We start from the raw sequence: 12,340 nt of genomic DNA on the forward strand, positions 1-12,340 counted from the left end.
ACTTTTGAGGACTATATCCTCCACCCCAAAAGTTATGAATCCTTAGGTTTACTTTTAATTCATCCAGGACCATGGGGTGGGGACGGGGAGGACACTGCAGCATTTGAAGTTAGTTATTGATTGAAAATAGGGGAAAAAATGTCATCAGGGTGCTTCAGTGATCCACATATACATAGCAAGAGGGCCTTAAATCTGATTTCTGGGGCACTATGAGAAAACCGTATCATGAGCTCTTTCTCCTCTATAATTTCCTTAATTCCTTCCCAATCTTTGAAATTCCATGAACTGAAAAACTGATGAAAAACAGCTTTGAAAAAAGTGCCTCAAACTTGTTAAAATCACCAAAATATTTATCACTCACTATGTTCATGTATAGAAACATAATATTTAGTGTGTATTTCAGAAAAAAGTAAAAGAATGGATGTACATTTTTCAAAATTGAAAACGGTTTTATTTGTAGACAATCTTTAGTATCATGATGGATGACTGTAAAATAAAACATAATAATCAGCAGTTTGATAAGAACCTTTAAAAATAACTTTATTAAAATGAAATAGAATAATGGATGTCTTTAGAACACTGGAATCATTCTACAGCACAATTTGTAAAATATCAAAAGGCTGCATTTAAAGTAGTACTAGCAAGCAAATGCACTATTAATAAACTTTCAGCCCTTGGTTCACCTAGAATATAGTTAAAAAAAAAAAAAAAAAAACCTCTGCTAAGTGACACTTAAAATCACAACCTTTACTATAACTTGAAAATAGCTCAACCAATTTGCATAATTGCTGGAATAGCATTTTTCAGCTCTATGTAGCACTTGTTCTCACAAAAGAAGCTAAGATATGGAGACCCATGACCAAGACAGGCTCTCACTTTAGGTCTACATTCATTTTGGTACAACCCTACCTAATTTCCAATAAAATAAGAAATACCCACTTTCTCTATACCATATGGCCATGATATGAATAAAATACATCATTCTCTCTCTCCCTCTCTCTCTCTCTCTCTCTCTCTCTCTCTCTCTCTGGCTAGGTATGGTCACACTAAAGCATCCTGAGGCAGGGTATATGCAGAAGGAAATGACAAAAGGAGGAGAGGAAGAGGCAACATGTTCAGAGAAAGAATTATGCAGAAGTTCACCTGCTGTTGTCACGATCAAGACATGGAGAGGTGCGGCTGCAACAGAATAGATACTTTAGCACAGAGAAGGAATGGATAACGTGAAATATAAAGAAGGAAATCAGAAGTGACTTTCAACTGAGATATATTATTTATATACCAATACCGTATTCATTGAAAAAAAGATGGAAATACAAATGAGATACAGCTCTATGCAAATGCTGAGAGAAGAGCCAGGTACAGGGGCTCTGTAGCAACTCCCAGGTTAGGGAACTGGGATATTATAAAATCACTGGAACGTGGATTTGTAGCCTTATTCAACTCTGGCTTACGTGGGCACTTAAAATCTAAATGTCCAAGAAGCTACAAAGCATCAAAGGGCATTATAATGAGAGTTTCAAAGTTTTCGATTTGATGGACATAGTTTTGCCTCCAAAGCTTTTCTTTCATACTTTTAATACTTTCAAAATAATGGTAATGACCTTTTGGGCTCTTACAGAAGAAATGCAAACAGAAAAGGCACAATTAAAAAAAAATAGCTCCAATGACACACAATAGCATAAACTATAAGGCAGAGTAGGTAACATTAATTACCTACTAGTAAGTAACAGAAACTATGCAAACAAAATCTTAGTGCTTTTTTCAAGACTTTCACTCTCTGTTTTGGGGATTGCTGTCTTCCTCGCTGGTCATATTGTTGAATCCCACTTTACAGTCCTGCCTTTCACTCCTCTTCTACCTGAGTCTGCTCTTCCTCAAAACACTCCATACGTTTTTCACAGAGTTCACTTGGGTTTTCAACACCTGATGATATATAAATGGATATACATATCCTTTGGACCAGAAACCCAGCCTTACAAAAGGCTGGGTACAGCCTTACAAAAGGCTGGCTTTGCTACTTATAAAATAATTTTCTTCATCCAGAAGAATTTACCTTCATGTACCTTTTAAAAAAGGAGTGTTTGAAATACACTAACAGCTAAATTAACCGCTATATGTACTTAGATAAATATTAACGTTGTCAAATGAGAAACAGCTTTAACTTCCTTGAGTTTCAAATATCACCTTCCACTATTTGAGCTAACATCTTTACTTTTTTTTTTTTAAAATAGACAAATTTTTTAGAGTAGTTTTAGGTTCACAGCAGAACCATCTTCAGCATGTTTTTATGAAAAGGAAGTCCTTTAAAAGATTACTTTCTTATTGACTTCTAGTTACCATATCTTGTAGTATAACATCATGAATTGACATTTATTTGTTGGCACTTGGCTGTTATTAAAAAAGTATAAAAATAAAGACTTTCAAAATAATATTTCAAGTGAGTCACAAAACTAGCTCTCACTAGGAACTTGTGCCTTACATCTGTTGATTCATTATGCACTTATGAAATAGGGAAGATTAAATTCAAATTCAATCTTGTCCAACCTTGTGTTGGATGTGATTATGACTGGGATAGTAGAAATAATAATTGTTGGTTAGAGTGTGAATCAGTAAGGCAACTTCTTCAAGAACAACAACAAAAATATTACTGTCAGCCTTTCTTTTGCTAGCTATTGGCTGTATCTCTTGGTCAGAACAGGCTTTTTAATCACTGATACCTATTCTCCTATAGTGACAGACATTAGTCATCGGAAACAGTAGAAGTAAAAGAAAATCACTAATAGTGCTTATTGGTAGAAGCTGTGTCTTCCATTAATCTAAAATCCCTTTATCTAATCTAATAGAACATTATACATCAAATTAGTGGCATATGCATATAAAAGCTAACTTTTTATCCCTCCTATCAAAAATTATTTTTTTCTTATATTTTGGGCAGATTTTGAAGTGGCTTAGGAATTCACCCAATTAATTAAAGAGAAACTCAGTTCCTTGAAAACTATATAAAAACTATTACTCAGGAATCTGGTGTATAATGAATAAAATTACATGTCATTGTTACATGATATATTATGAATTTTATTCATATACATTCATATCATGGTAGCTTTCAAATACCATCACCCTCAGAATCATTGAGTTTTCAATGGTAACTACCCATCCTCTTAGAGTCATCTTTTGCACTGTGTTCATTCAAATACTATAGTAGAGACACAACTTTATGATAGATTACCTGATTAAAAATAATAAGTCAAACACTGCCATTATGAACTGTACCACATTGGTTATTGTCATTTAGAGGATTCAGAATACATTTTGTTTCACTGATTTGGAATTTGTTAAAGATGTGGAAAATGTGTATGGGGATTATATAAATACTAATGACTATAATCTATTGAGTACTTATTCTTTCTAGGCAAAATACTAACTACTTAAGAAGTGTCGAATACTTAAAGCTCCACTATGGAATTCATAATATAACATTCATCTTATAGGTAAGTAAACTGAAACTTATATATTTTATACAACTTGCCCAGTGTCACATATTGAGTGTCAGGGCCAGGATCTGAATTCTGATTGATCTGATTCCAAACACACTCTTAACCATCATGTTATCTCTCTTCCAGAGATTGTCTTCCAAGTTCAAATAACAACACATAGGTGTGTTTCTTAAAGGTAGTGGCTAGGTTTTACTCATCTATGTTCCTTAGTGCCTGGCACAGGTTTGATACATTGTAGAATTCAACAGTGTGTGAAGAATGAATACTTAAGTAAATGGAAAGGATAAAAAATATTTGAAGTAACTAGTCATATGTTAATTACCTAAGTCACCCTTAAAGTCAAACTTTTATTAGGCAATTTTGTTCCTTTCTAACGGTTTGTATAAAACATATATATCTGCTCTATTGGTACTTGTAGAATATACCAGTGCCAAGGCCCCAGTGACAGAGACTGTGATGTAACTGATTTGAGTTGGGGCCCAGGCATCAATATTTTTTAAAGCTCCCAGGTGACACCAATGTACAGCCAGCATTGAGGATTAGCATCAGTGATCAGGTGTGAAGTTAACAGAAAAACTGATTTATTAGAGACCAAGATTTTAAAGATCCTTATTTTAATGAGTGATTAAACTTTAACCACGGGATACTCTTGTTTCATCATAAGTAATCAATTCTAATTACTTACACATGTATCTAGTTTTATACTATTGGTATGTATATTGATGTACGTCATCTGAGTATTTTACTGCCCTTCAGTAGTTAAGACTCTTTAAGAAATTCCTTTTATAAAGTAAATTATTTTGGAAATTGAAATACCACCATAACACTTTGACTCTTTTATAAATTCGGTTACTAATAGTTAATTACATTTTGCTTAAAATAATCTTGTCACTTTGTAGGCTGGGTATGGGCTTCAAATACTAGACTATGGTTTCTAGATTCTGAACTATTATCCATCAACACTCTAGGTCCAACTTTCTTTTTTTTTTTTCTTCTCATCATTGTTGAAAAACTTAGTAGCAGAATGCAATGTTATGCTTTTTGAGTAGTTTATAGCTGTCAGATTTTAATTATTTTATACTTAAAAATGTGTAAGTAAATTTGGATGAGCTTTAATTGATTTTTATTCCCTTGAATAACACCTGCATCAAGGACTAGCTTTTACTTATTTAACAAAGAAGAGTATTATGATTATTTTCAATAACTAATTTTATATTCATTCTCCGAGCCTTTAACAGAAGATCAGGCTAAGAAGTACAACATTTTTAACTACAATATCTTAGAATGCTTTCCTGAAAGGAGAATATTTTTTTTATAATTATTTATTTTGGCTGCTCTGGGTCTTAGTTGCAGCATACGGGATCTAGTTCCCTGACCAGGGATCGAACCCCGGGCCCCCTGCACTGGGAGCACGGAGTCTTACCCACTGGACCACCAGGGAAATCCCTGAAAGGAGAATATTTTAGAATAATCAGAACAAGAAAGAATCTACTAAAAATAGTTCTGGGGATTATGGAAAAAGAGTTTGGGATAATAATTTAAATCAAAATATTATATTTAGTTAGATAAAATATGGCAGGGATTAAAAGTGATTAAATAAAAACATCTTAAAAGTTTATATGTAATTATGAAATTACTATACAACTTGACACCATTGAAATGTAAGGAAAAAAGCAATCATGAAGAGTTTACAATTTAAAACTCCTTAAGGAATGTATATTCCACATAATTGAATTCTTATAACTTAAGATGATCTTTAAGAATGTTTAAACTTATTAACTCAAAGCCCTACTTTTTAATGAGTTGATATAAATAGGCAGCATTTCTTAAGTAGTGGCAAATATATTATCTGGATGACTTTTAAAAGACAACTGAGAACCTGACTGGTTGCATTCAAATTTTCCTTTTTAGAATATCCCTACTTCAAACAGCTTGTGAACTCCTCTATACATTTGTATGACTCACACTTCCGTAAACATGATTTTAAATGCATTAAAACATAAGCAAAGGCATTTATGAAACTAGTCAGTTAATCTTAGTAAACAGAAATTTCAAAAAAGCAAATGATCTTGCCCCTCTTTTCAAGGCCATCTTAAAGACAAAAATGTGAACAGTAAGGAGGCCACTGGTATACTCTGGTTAGTTAGCAAGCTGTCTGACGCAATTCTACGACTTATTTGAAAACAATGGTCAGTTCTTCTATGCTGAATTCGACGCTTTTTGCTGGTTTGTTTGTGTGGATAGAGTCGATGGTGGATAAAGCAGTGACAAGTTTTCAAAAAGGTCACTTCCCCTGTAAGCTAGCCATCAGCTAAAGCTACTGGACAAAGCTGTTATTTTCACTCATCTCTTTTTACCTCTCGATCTGGATGCATAATATTGATTTACTTACCCTGAATGAATAGGGCTGGAAGAAAGAGCCACGTTGTCTAAGTTCTCAGTGCCCCAGCTTAGACGATAAGAATTCCTTTCTGCCTCCTTGGCTAGAGTTGACACCTAAACACAAAGAACACTGGATTTAATAAAAAGACGTTCCTTCAATTAAATTAAAATATAATGAACTTTAAAAAAATGGCGTGACAGGAAAGTGGTAATACCTGGAAAAATGCTCATTTAAAAATATGATAGAAGACCAAGGCATTTAAAATGTATCTTTATAATGCATTCCCATTTAAATTATATTATTGATATAGGATCACATTTCTGTAATTGTCTTTGAAAAGAGTAGGTGTTCATCTACTTCCTATATCCAGCCAAAGCTGATAAAATTATATCTAAAATGAAAATATTCCATAACAAATTCTATATCTTTTCTAATAGAAAACAATTTTAAATATAGAGAGACATATTTTTAACCTGTACCTTTCATCTTTTACCTTAAATGCATCCTACCTTACATTTTCCTTTAATAGAGATTTTATAAAGGAATTGAGTTTTATATATAATGTCCACCCGGAAGAATCCAGTATAGCTGAAGAAACAAGCAGTATGTTATTTTAGAAAAACTCTGCTCACTGAAAAATGCAGCAAACATTTTTTATGTTTTAGAAAAACTCTTAAATCCCTTATCCTAGATTATCAACTGAATTAATACAATTTTTTTTAGATTAAAAAACTTCCTCTGGACATTTCCGGCATCCGATAATGCTAAAAAGCTCTCCAGAAAGCAGAAATGTGAAGGCAAAAAGTCACATACCTGGTGACTGGGGATCACAACTGTGTCGTCAATCATGGCACTGTCCCTCAGGTATGAGGCATGGCTCAGGGTGTGAGACCTGTCGGAACTGAAGGATCGAAGGCTGGTAGGTTGGCAGGAGGTCATGGTCAAATACCAACAGCAGTAGTAGGGTTGGGAGGATGAAATGACGAGCCGAGCAGGAGAGTGAAAAAAGCGTGCTATTAGCTAACAGTGCAACTTCCAGGGGGACATAAATCGCAACCGTGGAAGAAGGAAACACAGGTCTCTGTGTTGCCGTACCTCTCTGTCCCACAGCTAAACTAACGTATCTTTTGACTGGTTCCTACCACTCAATGGCAAGGGCACAAGGGAATCCAGAAGATAAAATTTGATACTCCTAATCTGATTCATTTTCTTCCCAGAAATGTTTGAAACCAACAACTGTAGCTTACTTACTGCCAGTATAAGAAATTCACACAGAAAATAATTCCAGGATAGATTGTTTAAATCTGTGTTAAATGTAAATCTCCCTGCAACTAAGAAAAATGTTAGGGGGCGGGGGAGGGGAATAAGACAGCCCTTGGAGAGAATGAAATGAAAGCACAGGTTCCTCATTTTCCTTTCTCTCCACGCCTCTTTTTCCTCCTCTCCAACTGTGAATGACTGAATGTTCGTGCACACCCCTGGAAGCTACAGAGTGAGATGAACTGTGGCCAGATGCATGTTTCCTGCGGAAGTGGTGTCCCTCCTGTTTGTCCCTGGTGTTTCCGACAATGCTATTTCAAAGGACAGCACTGTTCCTCGTGCATGTCCTGTGTGTGGTGAGTGAAGCACCACAGAGTGCTGGTTGCTGTGGCAATGAGATGCAAGAGCACAAGAAACTGTTTCCAAGACCAACCCACAAAACACACACATCCGCCAGCACGAAAACGAACTGCCAGTAGACACTGACCCAAAACTGAGGTTTGGCTTCAAAATGGGATTTAGGCCTTGATAATCAATGCTTTACACTTCTGATAAATCTGAATTTCAAAGTTCTGAATTATATACTCAAATGAAATTGGTGAACCTTGACATTTGCATAGATGCAATTTCATTCCTTCCTAGTCAATTTGTGCAATCAAATGACAAATAGACTGATAACTTAAATAAACTATATTTTATACATGTTAGTCCAAGTATTAAAGATCTGTATTCAAAATATTAGCCCAAAGCCCATAGGGGAAAATAAAGAGATATGCAAACTTTCACAATATTGATAGAAGCAAGGTTTCATTTACGTTTAGCTAGTAGGTATTTGGCTAGTGAAGCGCTACAGAATTATGGACTAAACATCAAGTTAGCATATTTATTAGCAGAAGCTATTTTCTTTTGCAAATATAGCTAAGTTTGTAAGCCATATACTGTCATCTTTATGAGGTGTCAATATTGCCAACTTCAATTATTTTTGAGGAAATCATCACTTGGTAGATAATCATAGTAATTTGGGGCTTTCTCCTATTCTGCTGTAGGATTTATGCCCCCAAAGTAAATGCCGAATATTAGAGGGTAAGTGACATGAATCAAAAAAAGTTTAACTGTCTGATCCTGGGACTTCCCTGGCAGTCCAGTGGTTAAGACTCCACGCTCCCAATGCAGGGGACATTGGGATCTCTGGCTGGGGAACTAAGATCCCACATGCCACATGGTGTGGCCAAATAAATAAATAATCAAATATACTTCAATAAAAAATAAAATAAATATTTAATTGATCCTATGTTTTTACACCTATATTAATCTGTGTTTATAATAAAATCAAATCTAAATAGAATTTGACAATATACTATTTTATGTTATATAAGCTCTTGGGGAAGATTGAGGCTCCTGACACGGCCAAGGCAGGAGCAGCCTGAACGCCTAGCAAACCTATTCACAGGGGTTTTAGTCCGGGCACTTGGAAACAGCTTACATTATAGCTGTTTTTACAGCTGTGCAGTTAGATTTTGATGGTGCGCTTCATAAACAGGCTGCTGTGACCAACCTTGGTGTGACCTTGAAATTGAGGATGGGAAGGTGATTAAATTATTGGGGAAAGGGGTTTTTAATCTCAGCAAAAGCTTGTCTCAATTAGTGGACTGAGCATTTTTTTTTTCCTGCACTTGTATTGTTTTGTACCAGGCAGCACTAAGATCAACAGCTCTTAAATTCTATTATCCTTTATTTTGTTTTGAATTGAGCCAAGAGAGGGCAAACAGTAGAGAGGTCAACCTCTTGAAATGATATGGTGTCTACAGGCGCAACCATCTGCCCCCATTAGTTCTGCTGGGCTCAGATTTGTTAATTACTTAATCTCTATCCTCAGCTTTAAAATTCAAAGATCCAGATGGTGACTTTACACATTTAAAAGTGCTAGATTCGTATGAATGAACAGTACTAAAGGACCAACAGGCACTGGAGTAAAGGAGTAAAGATGCCTGCTCATAACAGCAAGTAGAGACGTCGTCACTACGTAGATTAACCCTTAAAGGCAGCACTGGAATAGTAGAAACACAGGTCTCAAAGGGGAAATGGAAATTTAGCTTGGATGGGAACAACTTGAATGGCAAAAAGAAGGTACCTCAAATAAGACCCAGTGACGTGGCTGCCACCACTGTAAATGTGTAAACTTTGAAAAAAAGGCAGCCAGGTCTCAATGGCCACTCTAAGGGAGGCACCACAACTGGGTGGATGTCTGTCTGCTTTAGGAACGAGGTATAAAGAGCTCATCTGGCTGTGAATGTAGAGCTACATCCTGCAATCAGTGTATCAGAAATAAAGGTGGATTACTGATATCCATCTACCCAATACCTGGGTCTATCTTTCAATTGGTTTTGAAACAGGAGCAAAGGGGTGTTGGTGCTATTTTTTGTCTTTCCTAGAGCCCCAACAGGAAAGAAATACAGGGGGAGAAGAAAGGAAAGAAAGAGACAAAGTGACTGACCACAAAAAGGAGATTGGGGTAGGGAGAAAAAGATATTAGAAGATGCAGACAGAGAGTGAGGAAAGTTGGAGAGACAGAGGGAGAGAGAATAAGTTGAAACTATATGTCTAAATATCTCTATCCTCTGATTTTATTCTAGTTCACTCTGCTTACTGCCTTCTAAAATGCTAATTGGTATTTAATCAATGTTTATAGTTCTAACTGATCTTTTTTCTATGACGTCATAGAATCTACTTAAATGAAATATATGAAGTAAGAATATTCCAAGAGTAAAGAAATTATTCTCTCTAAAGGAATCATGACCAGCACAAAGGTCTGGGATAACTCAAGTCTCTGGATCAGAAATTGCCTACCCTGATTTAAAACAGTGCAAGCAAATTCATATATTTTGCAACAGAGTTGCCTTTTTTTTTTTTTCCAGTAAGTCAGAGGTGGTGCTGTTCAGTTAATAAATCTGCAATAGCACATATCCATAAAAGTGTAAATTTTTACTTGCTGTTTAGCTAAGGGATAGGCCAAGAGTTTTTTATGATCTTAAATTTATACTTTTTTCACCATGATACAACTGGTTTCTGGACACATATTAGGTGGTATCAAAGTCTGTAATTCCACAGAAAAGTATAATAATTACTATCTTAGGAAGCTGCAATATTTATTAGACATCCAATGAACGGTGTTTTCAAACCTACTGAGCAAGTGAATATCCAAAAATGTCAATGTGTCTGATTTAATACACGGAGAATCTTTTGTGGTTCATTGTTATTTAGCGTTTTGCATTGAATTTGAATAGTATTTTTAATTTGTGAGTAATAATAAAATAAAAGGGACACAAAATCCAGCGAATCAAATTGACTGTGTTTCTATTCAATGTGATTAAAATTTACCTATTTTTATTCTTCTGCATCCATGTACATTTTAGGCATCTGAATCATTTTTTTTTTTAATCATCTCCAACTATACATAGGCTAATTAGGTTCCTTTTGGGGAAGCCATGCTAATGTTTTATCAACCACAAGGTGGAGCTGTGACCGTTAAAACAGTCAGGCCTGGGGCCTGTCACAGACTGATTCTAGTAAAATACTCACCCTTCTAGCTTGAATAGATATTCAATACATAAAAATCCTAATCTGAGAATAAATCCATAATTCTAGAATATAAGCACCCCCTGCCAAGACAGACAGACACACACACACACACACACACACACACACACATACATACATTGAGCAGGGAGCAGGGAAATGTGGATGTATCCAGGAAAATCATGTTTTCATGCTATGTAATACCTACCTGGGCATGGTACTATTGAAAGCACACCAAATAAAGAAATAATGAAAAGGAAAAAAATGGTTACCGAAAAAAGGTAACTTATATTGAATTGTCTAAGCAAAATTTAAAAAATAAATAAAACACTGCATTGCAATCATGAAAATGAGATACTGACTATAATTCCATCTTGGAGAGCATGAATACATCTGGTGTTCTAGAAATGCAAGTGTGGAGCTGGACAACAGCTCACGTCTCCAATGTTTCATATCTCCTGTCTTTACAAGCTGAGAAGTATTCAGTTTAGGTAGAATCCTCTAACCACTGACCCCTGTCTTATAGAAAGTATTGTTCTAAATCTTTCTCAGTACTAAGTACTTTCAAAGAAGGCAAAAGGATCAAATCAAGCACTTACTCTTAGTAAAAGAAATCAAGCTGGGAAAAAAAAAAGGATTTTTGGATAACAGTAATATGATTATTCATAGCTTATTATGAATTTTTGCAAAGCCATAAACATTTCACTTTATTGAAATTTGAAGCCTTTTAAGAATCTCAGACTGTGAGGCCCAAATCAATCAGTGTGTCAACATTCAATATCTAGAACGCTGACACCATCACAAGCTCCCCTACCCTCACCCGCCAAACGGCTCCTCCCTGTGTACCCTGATCCCAAGGACCACTCTCTACCTAAGTCATTGAAGCCAAGGAGCCAATCAAGTCTCCTTCCTCTTCTTCACCCACCCCATGAAATCCATCGCCAGATCTGGCCAGTTTTACCTCACAGATATGTTCTCAAATTTTTCATTTCTAAAACTCTCCCCATGACTGCTACCACCCAGGTTAGAGTTCAAGTCGTATCCTAGCAACTTCAGCGAACATTACCGCAATAATTTCTCAGGTGGTTGATACTGCCAAGTTTAGCCCTTTGACAACTTTCCTCTAAAATTCATCCTCTATATCACGGTCAGAGGGATCCATCCGAAATGTAAATGTGACCTCCCCTCCTTCATACTTACACTCCAGCCACACTGCACTATTCTGTTTCTCTCATACACCACGAGCCTTTGCTCACCTTATTTAAGGCTTCAAATACCCTCCCCACCTTTCTTCACCATCATCACTATTATTCTGTCTCGGTTTGGGCTCATTCCCTCCAGGAAGCCTGAGCCTCAGGGCTCCAGTTGCACTCTGTGGGTACCACTAGCTTCATCTCTCTCTCACTCCATTAGATTCTGAATTTAGCAATTACATATTAGTCACGTTTGTACCTCTGGTACCCACCACAAAGCCAGCCCAGAAAGGCACTCATTACACGCACACTGAATTGCTTTTTTAAAAAAAAAAGATAGGAGGGAGGCATTAGTACTCAAGGGAAAGGCCCAAGAAAAGCTTGTTTTTGCTAATTCCCCATTCAGAATTGACTACTCTTTAAGGCAT

The 12,340-nt window shown here is 35.9% G+C and overlaps 1 protein-coding gene across 2 annotated transcripts in view; it reads right to left on the reverse strand.

Moving 5' to 3' along the window:
• Window positions 1–12,340, reverse strand: part of ANK2 (ankyrin 2) — a 680,317-nt gene that overhangs the window by 57,925 nt on the left and 610,052 nt on the right. For both annotated transcript variants that reach the window (XM_079919368.1, XM_079919367.1), the window contains exons 24-25: window positions 6,697–6,799; window positions 5,893–5,996 (exon numbers count right to left, since the gene is read on the reverse strand). In XM_079919368.1, the coding sequence (XP_079775494.1) occupies window positions 5,893–5,996; window positions 6,697–6,799 (207 nt within the window). The remainder of the gene's footprint in view (window positions 1–5,892; window positions 5,997–6,696; window positions 6,800–12,340) is intronic.

Source organism: Stenella coeruleoalba, assembly GCF_951394435.1.
Source record: "Stenella coeruleoalba genome assembly, chromosome: 4".
In the NCBI taxonomy this organism is placed as follows: Eukaryota; Metazoa; Chordata; class Mammalia; order Artiodactyla; family Delphinidae; genus Stenella; species Stenella coeruleoalba.